Source organism: Phodopus roborovskii, unplaced genomic scaffold (assembly GCF_943737965.1).
Source record: "Phodopus roborovskii unplaced genomic scaffold, PHOROB, whole genome shotgun sequence".
Lineage (NCBI taxonomy): Eukaryota > Metazoa > Chordata > Mammalia > Rodentia > Cricetidae > Phodopus > Phodopus roborovskii.
The window spans coordinates 48,239,750-48,259,771 of record NW_026126433.1 but is presented as its reverse complement, the minus strand read 5'-3'; the positions used below and the strand labels follow the sequence as shown (position 1 = coordinate 48,259,771).

The 20,022-nt window shown below is 44.3% G+C and overlaps 1 protein-coding gene across 1 annotated transcript in view; it reads left to right on the top strand.

The window, feature by feature from the left end:
* The window catches only part of Smyd3 (SET and MYND domain containing 3), a 504,787-nt gene extending 497,203 nt beyond the window's left edge, over window positions 1-7,584 (top strand). Inside the window, exon 12 of the mRNA XM_051186397.1 lies at window positions 7,267-7,584. Coding sequence (XP_051042354.1) covers window positions 7,267-7,368 — 102 coding nt within the window. The 3' untranslated portion in view covers window positions 7,369-7,584. The remainder of the gene's footprint in view (window positions 1-7,266) is intronic.
* Window positions 7,585-20,022: the final 12,438 nt, after the last annotated feature.

Below are 20,022 nucleotides of genomic sequence, written 5' to 3'. Positions count from 1 at the left end.
AGGGCTGGCACAGCCAACAATGGCCCTCCCACATCAATCATCAATCAGAAAAATGCCCCATAGGCCTGCCTACAGGCCAGTGGGGTGGGGGGTGGGGGAGGCACTTTCTCAATTAAGGTTTCCTCTTCCCAAATAACTCTTAACTTGTTATCACGTTGACATAGCTGACTCGCTGGCTAAAATGACAAAGTTTGGGGTATCATTTATATATTTTATTACAATAGTTTTATTAAGTGATGGAAAGCTACCTGAATTTGGCAAAAAGATATAAAGCTAAACAAATCCCCCCAAATTAAACCTAAAGACATTCTTACCAAGATTCATTATTTGAACAGAATTAAATCTCAAACCAATCCTTAGAGTAGGAAGAAGTAAAGTAAGTTTTTGCTGATAGGGGAACAGCAATCTGAATTAGAATGATTTACTGGAAACCCTACAAAACAGCATACTGTTTTTAAAGAATTGGTAACCCCCAGATCTGAATTCAGCAATAGCATCTGTCAAGCGTTGAATGGAAATCAAGCTGGTCATAGCTGTAGGAAAATTAAAAGAACCACCATCCAAGCTAAAAGAATTGCCACCCAAATTCTCTAAAACAAACAAACAAACAAACAAACAAATAAAAAACAATAGAAGAAATCTTGAAGCATCAGGAAGAAAGACTATAATAAGCAAAAATGTGAATAAGTGGATTTTCCTTCTTCCCTTCAGCTTCCTTTGTTGACAATTGAAACCAAAATTCTAATGCCATCTGAGGTGGTTCTAGAAATATGTGGTGAAAACAGCTGTATAATTACGTTCCAAGGGGGATGGTTTAAAAAAAAAAAAAAAAAAAAAGATAGTGAGAAGGGAGGCCTCTGTACCTGATTCAGACACTGAGAGACTATAATGAGAAGGGGGGGGGGGCTTAAAGCAGCCACTTCTTAAAAAGCTGTCTAAAGGGTATACTCAAAGACATTACAGATGGGTTACACAGCTCAGTTGGTAGAGTGCTTGCCTAGTGTGCAGGGAGTGAGGGTTCCATCTCCAGCATCTCACTGCAGAAGACTGATAGTGCACTCAAGTAATCTCAGCACCAGGGAGGTAGAGGCAGTAGGTTGAGAAGTTCAAGGTCATTCTTATCTACACAGCAAGTTCAAGGCCAACCTAGAACACCTGAGGACTTGCTCCTACGTAAGTAAGAAAATCTTTAAATGACATATTAGAAGATAGATATGGTAACACTGGGGGATTCAAAAAAGAAAAGACACACACACACATACACACACACAAAGGTAGAAAAAAAACAAACAAAAAAATAAAGTTGTATATTTAAACTCTAATGTAGTAATAATTAAATTATGAATGATGTAGTCTATGTAAATTATCTAAATACTCCAAAAGGCAAAGATTAGTACAATAGATGTATTTGAAAATAACCCAAGTATGTACTGTGATAAGAAACTCTTTAAAAAAGAAAACACATCATAAAAACATACCCAAAAGACAGCTGGACTGGCTCTGTTAATATCATATGAGTAGACTTCAAGGCAAAGAAAAGTTTCCCAGAGACCAAAGACATCATATAATGGAAATGAAGTCTTCTACTCAAAAGCTGTAATAACACTGGTAGAGCTCTGCTGGGGAGCCTGAGGCAGGAGAATTACTAGTTGGAGACCAACCTGGGTACCCTGGCAAGTTCAAAGCATCTGGGTAGCCCAGCAGGACTCTGTCTCAAAAGCCAACCAGACCAAACCAATCAATCTGAAAGAAAACAGAAAACCACAAGGATAGGTAGCAACATGAAGCCTCTCTATAGTCAATAATAACAATTAGACAGAGAACCAACAATGATAGAGGAAAATGTATTACTGCCACAAAGCCAGACCTTAGTGACGTTTGCAAAATGCCATATTCAACAAAGGTGGACTAGTACGTAAAGAACACTTGTCACAGCCAGGCCATTAAACAACTAATGTAAAAGGTTCATGAGTGTAAGAGTCAGACAAAGTAAACTCTCTTGACTCCAGTAGAATCAAAGTAGAAATAAAAAACAATGCTTGGAAACAAATCCAAATTTCCGCCTCCCTGCTCTGCCTGGTGTAGTATGTCACACAGTCCACTGCAGCCTAAGGTGTGCTTTAAGTTTATTCTTTTGATGACACCAGTGCCCTGGGAGAATGTATGGCTCCTTCAGAGTCCCACTGAGCTGGCTTTGGAGAGATGCGAACCTAAGAACACCTTGCGGAGGGTCTCAGTTCAGTCCCCAGAACTCACGCGGTGTCTTTTGCCACCTGTACCTCCAGCTCCAGGGGAGCCATTGCCCTCTTCTGGCTTCTGAGATGACAAGGCAAGCATTTGGTGTACATATATGCATCCAGGCAAAACACTCAACTCATTAAATTAAAACAAATACGCCTTTCAAAAACATTATTATATTGACAAGATTAAAGATAGTAACACAATAGCATCTCTGTGTGTGTGAGCATGCAGGTGCATGTGTGCAACATGTTTTGCCTGACTATATGCATGCAGTCTCCACGGAGGCCAGAAAAAGACATTTGATCTCCTGAAATCGGAGTTATAGACAGTTGTGAGCTGATTTGTGGGTGCTGGGAACTGAACTCAGGTCCTCTGCAAAAGTAATAAGCTGTTCAGTGCTCTTAACCACTGAGCCACCAGCCCAGCCCCAATTAGCAGCTCTTTCTGGCATGGTTTGTGACATAGACAGGCAGTGCTGAGCTCCCCACATCTGTAACCCTCCATCCTGTGGGCAATCCCAGTCCTCTGCTTTCACTATGTTTGCCTCATAGGTCCAGATTGACAGGGCCAGAGCCCCTCCCTCAGCAAGGGCCCAGACTAACTCTCTGCAGCTGCCTAACAGCACAGGGTAAATGAGTAGACAGGTGGTTCCTTCAAGAAGAGCCTGCCTCCCCCAAGCACATCCCCTCAAGGGGAGTTGAAACTTTCACTGATTCTCTGAGGATGTAGAGTGGGATGAGTCTACAGGGAAAGCTGCTGAGTTCACATGGGTCCTTGGAGGTTTGGGGGTTTCCTGTTGCCCATTGCAAAGAAGTTCAGTGGCTTGTGGGTATAGCTCTATTTTATGTCCCCTACTGAATGCCCAGACCACCCTACCCCCAGCACACACACCTCTTTCTTCTTGGGATGGACAGGAGAGGAAAACTCGCTTCAGTGTCCCCCTGTGGTGACCTGATCTGTGTTCTTATCTTGCATGTGTTTCTTTTCCTTCCGATTTTTATATCCATATTTAAATCATGCTCGGGGAAGTCATTTATTTCATTCCCCAGGCTCATAGTAAAAAGCATATGAGATCCTTGATAAGCTTAATATATTTATATTAAAAATTAATAAGAAAGCCATATTGTTTGCAACTTTAAATCATAATTTGATCTCATTCGTTATATTTAATACATGGCCGCAATTCTAAAATTACTTTTAAAAATGTGATGAGATGGAAATCAGTTCTGGGGGCCTTTTCTTTATTTCTCAGAGAGCCCTGTGCCTCTCATGTGGCAGACAATCTCATTGCCATTTCCGGTGTGACATTTAGGATACGTGGGTGTAGCACATCCCACTGGAGGGTTCAAATGAACCTTCCATGCCTAACTGTATGCAGACTCCTTTTAAATGCTATCATTAAAAAATAAAATTTAATGGAAAGAGAGAAGCTTTCCCCAAACCAAGCCTGCTCCGATTTTATATTTCCTTAATCTGTTTTATATGCCACTGCAGGAAATTAAACTGGAATTGTTCTCTCTGACACGCACGTGTGTAGCATTTGGGAGGCGCTGAACGCAGGGAGACTCAGAGCTCACGGCAACAGTTGCTCTGGCTTGTCCAAGATTTACTGCAGCTTCATTGTGTGTGGGGGTATGGGGGGGGGAGAGTGAGGTGAGAGGAAGCATTCTTCTTCTTCCAGCTAAGCTGAAGAGGTGTCCCAAGCTCTCGGGGCTCTCTTCTGTCCCAGGCAGGTATTTGGCCCAGGACCATGGTTGACACAAGTGGCTTCCAGGACAAGAGCCAGATGTTGGTCCTTCTGTCTTCAGGTCTGCCCTGTTCAGCACGCTGCATCGTTGACACCTGCAAATGCATGGAAGTTGTTGGCAGACTTAGCATTCTTTTCTTTTTTCCCTCTATTTCTCTTCCATGCATGACTCTTGCTCAGAGAAAATCATATTTGTTAATCATACCTAAGCTCTGGTTTCCATACAAGTGATGTACTTTTGTCCTTTATCCCCCCCCCACACACACACACTACTATCTTCACATCAGTCCTTGGCCCCTTTCCTATACTCCTGTCCTCAGCTTCTAGCCATTATGGTGCATAGAATCCTGGAACACTGGCACCCTACTCCCATATGACCCTAGTGTTGAGGTCACCAGCAGATGAGAGGCCAGAGCATGGCCAGCATCATTTGACCTGGGCCACCCCAGGGTCCTCATGCTGTCTGAGAAGCTACATCCAGGAGAGGATGCTTTTCTCCATGGTGCCGGAGGCTGTGGTGGGCAGGTAGAGTGGACACTGGGGGCGGGTTCTGAGAGATAGGCATTCTGCTCTGCCCCCTCTCAGGCCAGGGGAGTTGGACCTTTTCCCCTGCCTCCAGGAAGCAGTCTGGGCAGTGTGAGCTCAGATGGTGGCAGCTTCCCTGTCTGCTGGGTGCTGCAGCCCCAGCGTGGTCATAGGTCGCAAGTCTTCAGTGGCATCTGGACACCTGCCCTGCTATCAGATGGCAGCTCTGCCCCTTGGGTGGAAACTGCAGGAGGTAGTGAGGGAGGGAGACTGGAAACAAGCTCGGGAAAACACAGATCAGTCTTCCTTGGTCAGGCTGGCAGACAGACAGCATTGTCATTTGGTCATCTAAGTCACAGAGAGGCCCGGATGCTTCACCAGGTGGGGAACTGGCAGAAACAACCTTTGGTCTGATCAGGAGCTGTGAGAACCACCAGCAGAGGGCGCTGTGCCAGGTGAGCCCTTTCTCGGGGTGGATGCAGGGCCAGGTCCTGTTTGCAGGGGGCTCTCCCAGAGAACATTCACCCTCTCCTGCACATCACAGCCCTAGGTAAGCAGATGGGGACAGGACAGCCAGTGTCTTTCAAGAATTTGCCACGAAGGATCTGATCAGAAGCCTCTGTAATGACACCATCACCCAGGTCTCTGTCAGACCCCAGCATGGTCAGCACAGCAGAGTGCCCAGAGCAGTGCAGGAGAAAGAGAATAAAACATGAGGCCCAGATGTTGCCTTTTAATCTCCCAGAGCTTGGCTGCCTGCAAGGTGGGGCACCCCACACCCCCAACAAGCTCTGCCTGCCTCGGGATATGTGTTCAGTAACTGTGCAGCAGGACACAGACCTGTGCAGATTAACAAGATACAAGCTCGCTGCATCTGTCTTGGCCCCTCCTGTGCGCCTGTCCTGTCTGCCACTGTAAGCCCAAAGCAGCACAGCTTTCTTTGGATTTTCCTTTTTTTCTCCTAATATCTAAAATGTAACCCCACCTCCTGCCCCTCCAACACCACACACACACACACACACACACACACACACACACGCACACACACACAGAGAGGGGGGGGGGGAACAGAGAGACTGAGAGAGAGCCTACGTGTTTTCTGTTCTTTAAACCTGAACGGAACACCTTTATAGAAACAAGAGAAGGCAGGAGGTCAGGCTGCCAGCAGCCAGCAGCCAGAAGGCTTTGTTGCCCTGCCTTTGGCCTTCCCCTCTATAGAGGCCAGGCTGTCTGACTTGATGGATATATAGAGGACAGAGCAGTCTCAATGTGAGACCCACTCAGTGCTTTCCAGCACCTAAATTTCTATGACTTTAATGTGAGTGAACCACGAATTCTACCCTCTACCCCTAAACATTTATCTAAACAAATACTTAACAAAGGAAAAAAAAAAAAAAAAAACAGGAAAGCACATCCAGGAACAGCAATAATGGCAACAGGAAATACATGCTGCAAGATCTGTGTCATGTTATAATAAAAAACAACTGGGAGAGCCCTAAATTTCCAAGAGGATCTTATGAAATAATGTAACTAAGCACGGTGGAGTTGTACACAGCTGTAAAACGGCAATCATGCCACCTTTACACTAGCACAGAATGGTGGGCAGTGGTTATGATTGCTGGGAGTTACTGAATCTGTATTCATTGGGGTTCAGGTGGGGGAGAGTTAGGCTGCCCTGGTGCCCATTGCCTGGTGCTTCAGTAAATGTAGCTTTGGATTCCCTCCCTTACCCCTGCCCTGCCTCCCATTGAACTGTGCATAGTGCTGCTGTTTGGGTCGATCATTGCTCCACAGAAAACCATCCAAAGACTCACTAGAGCAAAGAACAATAAGATTATGTTCACAGTTCTGGGTCGGGAAGTGGAACTGAGCACGGCGGGATTGGTCTCCAGCCTTTCCACGGTGCCTGGCTGGCTTATACCTGGATGCTGGAGGCATCCGAGGCCTCACTGGCACATAGGTGGTGCCTTAGCTCTTCTGTTAGTTGTCCAGAGCCACCACATGTGGCCACTGTTTGAAGTTCATGCTTCCTCCCAGCCCAGGAGCTGGTATCCCAGGAGCAAACCCTGTGCACTCATACTGGAGAAGCCACAAGCTCGGCCAACTTTCAAAGTACTCTAGAGGTTGAATTTCAAGATTTAGTAACAGCCTGAACATGGAGGCTAAAGGCCACCACTGAAAGAGCACAAGCCAGGAAGAGAGTGTAAAGTATGTGTGTACAGTACGTAGTATTTCAGATAAATGGGACAGCAAGATGGCACAGCAGGCGAAAGAGCTTGTCACCAAACCTGGCAGCCTGAGTTCTATCCCTGGGACCCACAGGGTAAGAGAGAACTGGCTCCCTCACATTGTCCTCTGATCCCTACAAGCATACCAGGGCACATACATACTCCCCTCAATATAAAATAAAGTTTTAAAACCTGTTGTTAGGAGGAAGCAGCATACCATTTCTTCTTTTGTGTGACTTACTGGTCTTGGTGAGAATTACTCAACCCCTATTCCATCCACCTAAACCTATGCATTAGTGTAATCCCTGAAGATCATGTCTGCCCCAGGGGAACCAGCACAGAGCCCACTTCCTAAGCACCCAGGCAGCACCCATACCACCTGTATTCTGCCTTCTTAAAGACTGCTCCTTAAAGACCGCTCACCTGTGGGCCGCAGGACCCATAGATCATCAGGAGACGGTGAGATGCCAGGCAGGGTCTTGTCTGTTTCGAGATATTAATCTGTCACCTTTCCTTTCTCTTTAGGCCTTCGACATTATGAAAGTGACCCATGGCCGAGAGCACAGCCTGATTGAAGATTTAATTCTTCTCCTGGAAGAATGTGATGCCAGCATAAGAGCCTCCTAAGGACAGCCAGAAGAACAGAGGGGGTGGGGCACCCTCATCCAACACATTATTGAGGCCACACACCCTGTAACCCTGTGATGTTTGCTGTGTGACTCTCCTGTAGAAAATGCCATTCTGTGTTTATGTGGGCAAATGTGTTTCTGTGGTGTGTCGTGAGAAGAACTATTCGTGGTAGAGCAGAACCATTACAATAAATACAAATGAGTTGAAATGTCACCTGACAGCCTGGCTTTGCCTCCTCATGGGTGATTTTGATGGTTAAGATCTCAGCATTGGAAACAGGAACTTACCAAAAATAGGCTGGAAGGCTCTGTGATGGTCATGCACACTTTAATCCTAGCACTCAAGAGGCAGAGGCAGGTGGATCTCTCTGAGTTCAAGGCCAGTATGATATACATAGTGAATTCTAGGACAGCCAGGGCCATATAGAAAGACCCTGTCTTAAAAACAAACGAAATCAAAACTAGGATGGAATAAGTTAAAACTTCCTCTTTGGGTGTATATAGAGGTGATTGGATTAAAGTAATCATTTTCACATGCATTCCTAGATACAAGTGAATGTCCATTTTATCAACAAGCAGGTTTTTATTGTTGTTCTTTTATTTTTATTGACATGTGTTAATTGTACTGAATAATGTAGTTAGCTGTGATATTTCAGCATTTGAATACATCTGTCCAGCATGCACCTGTGAGAGGACAGATCTGGCCTTCCTTTTATTTTCTGCCTCTACAGTTCCCCATTTCTCCCAATCACCCATCCTAAACTTCACACATGAGGGAGAGCACGTCACACTTGTCTCTGTCCCTGGCTAATTTCACTCAGCATGATTTTCTCCAGTTCTGTCCATTCTGCTACAGACGACTATTCCGACTGAGTAGTGTTCCCCTGTTTGTATGTACTTCATCTTCTTTGTGCATGTTGGTGAGGACCTTGGTAGTGACACCCTCGGCTATTATGAATAGCTTGACAATCGACATGGACAGACAGGTATGTTTGGTGTTTACAGATTTAATTTCCTTTTGACATATAGCCAGAAGTGGGATGGCTAGATCCCATGGGAGTCCTCTTTGTCACTTCCTAGATGAACCTCCATACTGCCATTCTGATTTTACGTTCCCACCCACAGCATGTAAGAGTTCCTTCTCTCCATGTTCCCACCAGCACCTGTTCCTTGGGTTGTGCTTGCTTTGTCTTTGGCGTTAGTGGCATTTTAACTGCATACAGGATATTTCATTGTAATTTCAACTTCCCTGATGACTGATGATATTGATTGTGCCTCATGTATTTGTGACTGTCAAAGCAGCTGCTCATTTTGTAATCAGATTCTTCTTTCTTGAATCCCTTACATATTATAAATATACTATGTATTATGGATATAAATTCTACATTGGGAGAATAGTTGGCAAACAATTCTATCATTCTGTAGATTGTCTTTTCCTCTGTTGTTTTGTGTGCTGTACAAAACTTCAGTGTAATTGCTCGAGCAAAGTATTTGTCCAGAATGAAAGATAAAAGTTCAATTTCCATCTCTTGCATGTGGGTGTCTGCTTTCCCTGCGTACCTAGTTGAAGAGGCCAGCCACACAGCCTGCACGGTTTGGGCGCCTTTGTCAAGAATGAGCTGGTCTAGGTGTGTGAGCCAACTTCTGGGCTCTCTGTTCTGTCCCACTGGTCCATGTACCTCTTAATACTCTGTGACCCTGTTGCTTCTGCTATCGTGGCTCTATAGTACATCTTGAAATGAGATCCCCTGATGTCTCTAGCCTCATTCTTTTTGCCGAAGATGGTTTTATCTGTTCTCAGTCTTTGGTGAAGAAGCAGGGTTTTGAGGTGTTATCTTTACTCCTCTATGATAAATAACTACATACATTATTTTCTTTCTGAGTTCCTCTCCAACACAGGAAACTTTATCCCAGAGCCTAAGACTAGGTCATTTCAGACATCACTAGAATAAGTCTCACACAAAAAGAAAAGATACTAAACTCAGCTCTTTGTATAAATCTTGTGAGCATTTTATAATTATTTGTGTATGTTGTTTTCTTAAACTTTTTTCCTGTAATTGCTTGAATCTGTGAGCATTTTATAATTATTTGTGTATGTTATTATTTTCTTAAACTTTTTTTTCCTGTAATTGCTTGAATCTCTGTGTGTTAATGGGCAAAGCAGAAAGCTCTATTGTCCTCCAGTAAACAGTTCCCACTACTATTCACACTGACTGGCTTCCTCTGCTTTTGTTGTCTTTTTCTATTACCCAACCCTTTGGCCTATGTCTCTATCTTTCTGCTTTAGATAAATAACAAAAATATTTTCCTTGTCCAAAGAAAGTTGAGCCCTGTATGGTTCACTGGGCCTGGAAGCACTGTGGTCCTTCATGTTTCAGTGAGATTCTGATAGTAAATCAGGTTGGTCCTTAGGTAGTAGGCCTCCATCCATGACCTTATGTTACAGGGATACAGATGCAGGGGGTGAATGCAGAACCCAGAATAGTGATCCTCAGAGGAAGGGAGGCAGGCCGACACTGTCAGAATGACACACTGTTGTCTAATTGAGCCTGAGAAATAGACCTTACTTTGTGGCAGAGGAAGCTGACCAGGGTCCACCTGCCAAATAACTGCTGCCTGTAGAAACAGTAACTGTGCAGGATGTCTTATGTACACCCACAAGGCCTTTCCCTAAGGATGCTTTTGTTCATGCCATGGCCACCATGCAGCCAGCACATCCCTAAGGCATATGTTGTCCCTGCTAACTGTTACAAGCAGTTTTCCCACCAGCCTGGACCCACAGCTGCATCAAGCCCAAATAACACACAGAGACACTGTATTAGATATAAAGCTGTTGGCCTATTACTGGCCTATTACTTATTGGCTAGCTCTGCCTTAAATATTAACCCATTTCTATTAATCTAAGTGTTTCCACGTGGTCTTATCTTATCAGAGAGAGGGTCTGGACCTTCATTCCTAAAGTCTCTATATCTTGATTTTCCTACTACATCTCCCAGAATCCTCCTTGTCTCCTAGTCCCACCTATCTTGCTTTCCTATTGGCCAACAGTGCTTTATTCATTAACCAATAAAAGAAACCTATTTACAGAATGACACCTCCCATCAGCTAACCACAGTACCATACAAGGTGGGTATCTGAAAACTGTTTCATGAGTGAGGAAACACACCTGAAGTCAGATGCACTGCAACTCTCAGACTTACTAAGTAGCTCTGAGATGACCTTGACCTCAGCCCTTTTGAAAGGACCAGTTCTACCAAATTCAACAAATATTTTTAAATAATTCTAATGTTTTCAGGAAAAGAGAACACAAAGTCCAAGTGAAACCCATGAGACCTCAAAATATACAGTGTCTGGTAGAAATTGTATCAGTTAGATTTTACTGTATAACAAGCAACCCCAGAACTTAGAGGCTCAACATAATTGTTCAGCAATTTGAGCTGAACTTTTCTGATTTGTCCCAGGAACTGTGGCTCCATATAGTTATCAGTAGGTCTGGTGGAGAGTCAGAGTGGCTATGTGATAATAGCTCCTTAGGTTGGCTCACCAGCTGTATACACATACCAGGAGAGTTCCACAAACAGTAAGTCTATCAGCTCCCAGTCCACCAGTGCTTTTCAAGCCTGCTTTTGTCACATTGGCTTTAGTCCCATAGACCAATGCCAACCTCAAGGCCAACTTTAAATCAAGGCATGGTTTTCTTCATTGTAGAAACAGCTACAGCCCCACTGCAGGGGAGGGGATGAGAAGACGCAGAAGTAGTAGAGCGTGCTGCAGACTCATTTATTAAGGAAGTTAGACCCGCCTTTATACCCCTTCACAAGGTCCCATTGGCTCAGGCGGCTGACTCTGCTGCGTTGTCCTTTCCTCATTGGTGTCTCTGGTCAGGTGTCTCTTAGCTGTCTCTGGGTGTAGAGGCAGTCTTGGCTCACGGAGGAAGTGCCTGCCACGCATTCGCATGCGGGCTGGCCTAGGTACCAGGGGCGTGGCGACTGTGGCTTGGGTAGGCTGGCTGCAGTTTTTCCTACTTCCAGAAACAGACGAGAATAATTTGTTATTAGGATTCAGATTTTTAGAATGCTCCAGAGCCCATCAGTAGAATCTTCGGCCTCCTCCTCAAATGAAAAATAAACTTCATGTGTTTTGAAAAAAAAAAAAAAAGAAAAGAAAAGCAGGAGAGTGTTGCATTGCTTGTTCCCGGTTAACTCTCTGGGAAAATGAAAAGGCCCTGAGAGAAAGTTGGAAGAATAACTTACATGGCCCACGTGCAGAGTTCATGGACAGGATGCTGTGCTCGCTAACTTTCTGAATGAAATTTATCAGTCACTGATGATCCTGGATTAAGAGATTTGTCTTCATGCCTCCTAGAGAAAGTCTGATGGGCTTTGAAATCCCTCTCTGCCAGCTTGCAGTATGTGAGGATGAAGGCACCCTGCGTGCATCCAGTTTTAATAAAAAGCAAACATTTAACAGAGGTAAACATTTACCCAATAGAATTATAGCAAAAATAATTTTGGCAAAGAGGGAAATGGTCAGAGAACACAATTTGAAATCCATGTCACCGGTGGCTGAGGATTGATTGCAGCCCCAGCCTCTGAAAGGCTGTTTCATTAATCCATAGTCATTGTAGCGGCAGGCTTTTTTCACATCAGTAACTTGACGCCATTAGTCGCTCCTCTGGGATGAGAGCACATTCAAACTGAAAATGAACACGCCGGGCATAATTTATAGCTGTGCCACATGAATGCCAAGAGTGTGGGGAGGAAGCTGCTTGGGAATCCACTCGTGGTGGCTACTCAGCCCCTTACTTCCTCTAAGCAGCAGCCAGACAGCAGCAAACCACAGGCCCCCAGTTAGACTAGTTGTGGGGAGGGAGGGAAATTCCATACAAGAGCCAGATGTCTTGAAAATTCTTTCCTGGTCCAGTCAGGAGTGGATGGATGTTGGTGTTCCCACAGGGAGCCCACTGGGATTGTGCAGGGGAAGGTTCTGGACATTGTCTGTGAAACAGTCACTGAAGGAAGCTTCTGGGTGACACTGACCCTTCCTTTGCTCTGAGGTCTAGAAGAGATCAAGCTAATGCAAGAACAAGCAACACCGCCCCCCCCCCAAATCAGGACACTTCCTTAACACTTTGGGCTTCGGAAACATGAGGATGATGATGGTCACAGCGTGTTCACTAACCCAAAGCAGCAGGAGCCACAGCTCTTCCTCCATGGTCACCTCAGAACTCATCAGTCACTGACTCTCCCTTCTCCTCTACTGAGGGAATACATCCTATCCATCCCCTAAAGTAGCTTTTAAATCTCTTATCCAATGCCAGAAACATCATCCCTCTGCTATTGGAAAGATGCCTCATTCCTTTCCCTTGCTGCCCTCCCCGTCCTCCTCCCTAGGAGCTGCGGAGTTTCCTCCCTCCCGGATGCTTGCTTCATCATGTCCTCTTGAAGCTCCTGCTCAGAGTCTTAGAGTGGCAGATCTCATCTTCCCAGCCTTCAGCTACAATTTCCTGTCCTTCTGGTGTCCTAACCTTCCACTCACGTTGGACTAGCTTCCCATCCCCAACCTCAGTCTTTGTCAGTGTGTGAATATGGTCAAAATACACCATATGCATGTGGAATTCCATATTATCCATTTTAGAGTGCCATGCCATATCTGAATAAGAACAATAACAAAGTCTAGAGGTGAAAATGAATTTCTGAAATCAAAGTGGCACTTTGATTCACAGTGAAAAGGAAAACAAGTGTGAGCTAGAAGACAGTTTAGAAGTTGCCCCTTACACAGCTCAGAGACAGGAACACATGGAAAGTGTAGAAGACACAAGATGTGGGAGATGCATAAACAAGATCCACTGTACATTTGATTGAAGGACCTCAAAGAAAGAAGGGTGAGAATACAGGGGCCACCCTGAACTCACAAGGTCACAAACTCCTGCATTCTGACAAGAGCATTAACACTCAAATTCAGAGGTCTGGTGAGCCCTGAGCACAATGATTTAAAAAAAAATCACAATAGAAACATCATTATGATTTAGATAAAACTAGAAAATAAAATCTTAAAGATTTTTAAGAGGAAACAAGGCAGTCTGCCTCACACAGTTGCCAGGTGGCAAGTCATAGATTAACTTTCATTTGTATTACCACAATTCAAAAGGCATGGTGTTTTCAGATAATGAGGAAGAAGGATTGGTTCCTGGAAAATGATACCCTACACAATTGTCTTTCAGGAATTACAGTAGAATGAAAGTGTTTTAAAACATCAACTCAAGAGGAGTTAGCACTCACAGACCATAACCTGTGGAAGGAGGTGAGCCAGGCCTGGGAGTGTAGCTCAGTGGTAGAGAGGCTGCCTAGCATGGGAAAGGCCCTGGGTTTCATCCTCACTACAGCACCGCACACCCACCCTAAAGTACACACCACCACATGGTGTGAAAGGAGCCGAGGATGAAAGATCATTATTGTAAGAATAAGTGGAGAAGAAAGCAACCAAGCAGCTGGCGCTCCAAGCCCTGACCTTAGTGGCACCAGTTTCTACATATGGCTCTTTCATGATTAGAAAGGGTTCCTGCTTTCTGTTGTTAGTAAATTTGGGGTTTTTTATTTTTATTTATATGCATGTGTGTGCTTGTATGTGTGTGCACCACATGCATGCAAGTGCCACGGAGGCTGGTAGGTGGCATCAGAATTCTCTGAGATGGAGTCCTAGGTGGTCGGGAGCTGCCTGGTGTGGCTGCTTGTGGTGATACATTATTCATGATTTATTAAAGCTTGCCTGAGGATTCAGAAAGCAAAGTCAGCCACAAGCTCAAGAGGTCAGGAGGTGGTGGTACACACCTTTAATCCCAGGACTCAGGAGATAAAGTTCACCCAGGCATACATTAGAGTGAATCAGTCTAAAAGAGAATTAGAGCTCATGCCTTTAATCCCAGGACCTGCGAGAGATTTTTAAGACAGGAACAGTGTCTCAGAGCTGGCATTCATTCTCCAGCCACACTAAAGATAGGAAAGCCATGTGAAGGAGAGCATAGCAGTCTGGGATTGCCATCTGAGGTTTAGTGGAGCCAGGATCGCCTTTCAGCCTGAGCTAGAGGTAAAAGCCAGTGACTGGGTGCTTTGCTTTTCTGATCCTCAGCTTGAAGCTTGAACCTAACACCTCTCTCTGGGTCATTTATTTCTCATGCTACATCTGCTGGGAACTAAACCTGGGTCCTCTGCAAGAGCAGCATGAGCTCTTAACCACTGAGCCATCTCTCTAGCCCTGGGTTACTTTCTTGGTCTTTCGACTCTTCCAGTGTCCAGTGCCCCTTCTGTTTTCCAGAATGTGCTTTACCATAGGAAGTTAAAAATTCCAGTGTGAGAAAGAGTTATTTATGGAGGCCCCATCTCCAGTTGAGGGGCTACTGGCAGTTGATAGCAGCTGGGGGAGAGGGGTCTCTTTCATTTGGGTGTGTCTACTGGCAGGTGGCTCATTCCCCCAGTGTATAACCCCATACCCGTGTGCATTGGGGCAGCACTAATTGAACTCTGGGGTAATATTATTAATAAGATAATAGAGGCCTAAAGTTGGGAGGGAGATGTGTTGGGGGAGTACTGAGAGAATTTGGAGGAGAAAGTTGGGGGATATAATTATTGCATATGTGTGAAACATTCAAAGATTAAAGAAAAAGTACTTTTTGATAGATCATTTACATTGTTACCACTATCCCCCAAACAGTTTCATCTTTCCCAGGTGGAACCCTGTAAACAGCAACCGCCCACCACCCTGAACCAAGGTGACCACAGCTGCACCCTTGTTTCTTATGCACCAAGGACTCTGTGCATGTGGAACCAGATGAGGCTCATCTTTCTGTGTTTGCCCTATTTTCACTTAGTACAATGTATTTGAGGTTCAGCTGTTATTGTTTTGGTGCAGCCATGGTGGTGAGAAATAAACCACAAAGCTCAACAAAATCCATGTAGGAGTTTATTAGGAAGGGGGCAGGGGTCGTGTAAGATTAGGCTCATCTTTCTGTGTTTGCCCTATTTTCACTTAGCACAATGTCTTTGGGGTTTAGCCATGTTGTATCACATGGCAGAGTTCCATTTTCAGGCTGATTATCACCTGTATGTATATAGCCCGTTCCCCAGGTCCACCTGTCAGTGGGCTTTTGAGCTGCTCCCAACTTTGGACAGTTCTGAAGAGCACTGATAACCAAATGTCCAGGGAGGTTTCTGCTTCCTGTACACTTCCAAGCATTCTGTAAGTTATTTTGATTGCATACTCAGAGCTATAATTGCTGGATCATGTAGTCAAGCCATGTTTAATTTTTGGACGAATCTCCATGCTGCACAGTGGTCAAATCATTTTTGATCTGCACAAGCAATGCACAAGGATTCTCATTTCTCCACATCATTGTCAACACTTGTTTTCCTTTGTTTTGTTTGAAGCAGGGGTCTAACTATGTAGCTGTGACTTCCCAAGTAGCTCAGATTATAGATATATGCTATGTACCACATAGGGCTTATTGTTTTCTGGGGTCTTATTTTGTTTTGTTTATTCAATTGTAGCCACCCTAATAGATGTAAAATGGAATTTCTTGTGGGTTTGATTTCCATAATGATTAGCTACTCTTAACATCTAACTTGCTTCTTTTAAAATCTGGAAATATATAAAATATTTTTATAGAATGCTTAGGAATTTTTGTTTCAAGAGATAAGACTCACCAAAATCCACCAGAGGCACGTGTGCCTGTGGTACAGCTACCAGGAGTCTGAACTAGAAGGATTCTTTGAACCTAGGACTTTAAAGCCAGCCTGGACAACACAGAGAAACTAGGTTTCAAAAAAATAAAACCCAATGGATGGGATTATTGCTGAACTACTGTGCTGTGCTGTGTGTTCTAATATTCACCGAGACGGCTGTGCTCTTGTCCTCTGAAGCCCGGCAGGTGCCGCCCAAGTATGTGAGCAAGGGAGCCTTCATCCCTCACCATCTCCAAGGATACAGTGAAACCCACATCACGTACAATGGCTAGTGCCTATTTTACAGTGGGGAACTATTTGACATTCGTTTCCATCTTTCAGTTCAATGTGTTTCATGGGTCACGTGATCTCCGATTATGAAGGTGACACTTAGGACAATTTTTTATGGCAAATTGAGTCCCAAAGTACAACCCCTGAAGGGGTCTGCATTAATAATGGGCTATAAGAGCACCAGCAGGGGGCCTGAGCCAGGCTCCAGCAATGAAATGCAGTTGCTAATGTAGCATTTCAGGAAGACACAGGCAGGAGTGTGTTATTAAGATGTGTGCAATGTCTTCTCCTTTCCAAAAGGATGTTCGCATTACCATAGACACCCACCGGATTACAGAATAATGAAGACAGAATTATTTTTGCTTGAACTGGGATTTCCTTGTGGTTGAGTTAAGAAGCATGCCCCAGCACCAGTGAATTGGGTAACTTTTCTTGAGGATCAACCACTCTGATTGCTTTGTTTATGCTCTAGGCGTTCCTGGGCATTTTACTTTGTCAATATGGGAGCCAGTGCCTCCAAAATGTGTGTGTGTGTGTGTGTGTGTGTGTGTGTGTGTGTGTGAGTGTGTGTGTGTGTGAAGCCTGGCTGGGTGGTACATACATAAAACTGGTGACGATAGCAAGTCTACCCAGCAAATACTTCCCTGAGAGTTGTCAGGATTTGAATGGCCCTGTGCGGGGCAACATACTGCATGTCAGAAGACACTGGTTGAGTCTGGGCTAGTGAGATGGCTCACTGGGTGGAGTTGCTTGTCATATAAGCCTGAGGACCTGAATTCCATCCCCAGGAGCCATGGGAGGGATGAGAGAACTGAATGTTGTCCTACTGTGTTCCACTCACCAGCCTGGGTTTCCGACACCTCCATGTATGATCATGTGACAGCTGGATGTCTTCCTAGGATGGCTTGAGGAGTGCTGACTCATCATATGGCAAATTTGCAGAAAGCAGAACAAAATAAACAAGAAGCCTTCCAAAACAAACAAACATAAAAGAAAGGGAAACAAAGCAAAGTAAAAGCAAAGAAAACTAACGAAAAATGCATTACACACACACACAGTCATGGGACTTCACTGTGGGTTGACTTCTTCCATGCAGGACATGAATTTTTAATTAACATTAAAGATTAAATAATATCCAGCTCTTTGATTTTCTGGTTTGCTTTAGTTTTTAACATTTACTCTCTCTGTGCATTCGTGCATGTGAGTATGTGTGCACTCATGTGTGCATTCTTGTGTGCGCGCATGTGGATGTGTGTGTGTAAACAATAAAGGTCAGAGGTCACCCTGTAGGAGTCACTTCTCTCTCTCCACTATGTAGGTTCTGGGAATCAGATTCAGGTTGTCAGTCTTAGCAGCAAGTGCCATCACCCACGGAGCCATCTTCCCAGCCCCCAGTTTTGCCTTAAAGACATCTGGGTCCATGTTCCCTGGCAGTTGAGTTCAACAGTCACTGAAAAGTACATCGAACATCTGTTCTATGAAAGACTGGGTGCTAGAAATGGGGGAGGCAGACAGTGTCTTTGCCCAATGAGAGCTTCCTGTGTAGCTATAGATACACATTCCTACTTGAGAAAGTATCACTATAGGATGCATGTATGATGCATGCGTGTTTCCCATCCTCCAGGACCTCAAGGACAGTTGGGGCTTGTCAGTTGCACTTCTGTTGCTGAGCTAGAACACCATGACCAAGGTAGCTTACAGAAGGGTGGATTTATTTGGGCCTTATGGTTCCAAAAGGTTAAGAGTCCCAGCATCAAGGTGGCAAAGGACATTTATTATTCCAACCACCACTATGTCACATGTAGAGTCCTCACTGCAAGTCCCACAAAGGGAAGGGGTACTTAACTGGCAAGAGACACTTGAAGGAGAAAATGGAGAGCTTGGTTGAACTCTGTCTCTCCTTGATTTACATGTTGAAACCCTCAACATAGGGACTTTAATATGTAATTAAATGCGAACCATGCTGATAGCATGGGCCCTACTCCAGTCTGACTGATGTCCTACTAAGCAGTGATAACTTGGACACAAACACTGAATGTTTTGAGAAAGGACTGGGTGACAAGACAACAAGAAGTTGGCCACTGCCAGTCAATGACTGCAGCATAAGAGGAGCCCAAGCCAGCACCTGATCTTGGACTTCGAGCCCTCACATGATAGGGAAATCAATTTATGCACTACCTTTTTTTTTTTTTAAGGAAGCCTAATAAACTATATTAGACTGTATTGTTTACTTCCCTGTATCTATTCTATTTTCAAAAACAAAGCACCAAAGCACTTTGGAGAGGAAAAGATTCATTTTGTCTTACTTCTTTCTTACAGTCCATCTTGAAGGAAAGCAAAAACCTAGAGGCAGAACAGAAGCAGAGGCCATGAAGCAAGGCTTCATGCTGGCTTCTTGGCCATGGTTTTCCCAGCTTGTTTTATTACACAGCCCAGACCACTGGCCCAAGGGGGTCACCATCCACAGTGAACTGGGCCCTCTCATGTCAATCATCAATCCAATCCAGAAAATGCCCCAAGCCTACAGGTCAGTCTAATGGTGGCATTTCCCTCAATTAAAGCTCCCTCTCCCCAGATGATCTTAGCTTGGGTCAAATTGAAAAATTAAAAAATAAAACCAATGTACAAACTAATACTGACCACAAACCACTATTTCTGTTTGGATTCTTTTTCTTTTAATCCTCAAAATTATAGAAAAGTTGCTGATGGAAGATGCTATTCTGTAAACATGTTTCTCTTATTGGTTAATGAATAAAACACTGTTGGCAAATAGGAAATCAAGACAGGCAGGACTAGGAGACAAGGAAGATTCTGAAGAGTCAAGGTAGGACCTGAAAGAAGTAAGTGGTCCAGACCCTCTCTCTGGTAAGATAAGACCACGTGGAAACACTTAGATTGATAGAAATGAGTTAATAGTGAAGACAGAGCTAGCCAATAAGAAGCTCAAACCATTGGCCAACAGCTTTATCACTAATGGAGTCTCTGTGTGTTATTTTGGAGCTGACGAGGCTGTGGGAATAAGCTGACAGAAAATGGCGCCTGCAACGTGGCTACTAAGAATTTCCACTTAAAACTTGACAAAAGCTTAAAAAGGGATTTTAGAAACAAAAGAAGAGAGACAAGCAAGGCTTCTTGGTAGCAGCATTTTTCTAGGGTGGGCTCTGGTTTGCTAGAGACAAGCAGAGTCATGCATGACTCCTTTAAGGGAGTCTTCCTGACTCTGCATAAATGGCAAAAAAAAAAAAAAAAAAAAAAAAAACCACAGGGCTCTTTTAAGAGGTCCCACTATCAAACAAGAATGGTGTGTATGAGCAGCTGGCAATGGCAGTGACCTCATCTCCAATCTGGCTGCATGCTGTATAAACTGGACATGCAGGATCCATGGGAAAATGACTGCTGAAACAAGATGGACAGTGCTTCAGGGTTCCTGCTTCATGGAAGAATCTGCCAGACAGTCTGCAGGACACAAAGGAAAGTGACTGACAAACTGCCAATACAGGTGGGCAGTTTAAGTTTCTTGCTTTGCTGAGGAGTCTGCCAGACACATTATGGCCTATAGGCCAAAGATGGATGTGCTGATTTACAGAAGAATTTTGGATGACTGTCTAGGTAGCGAGATGTCTCTGTCATTTCTAGAGTTTACA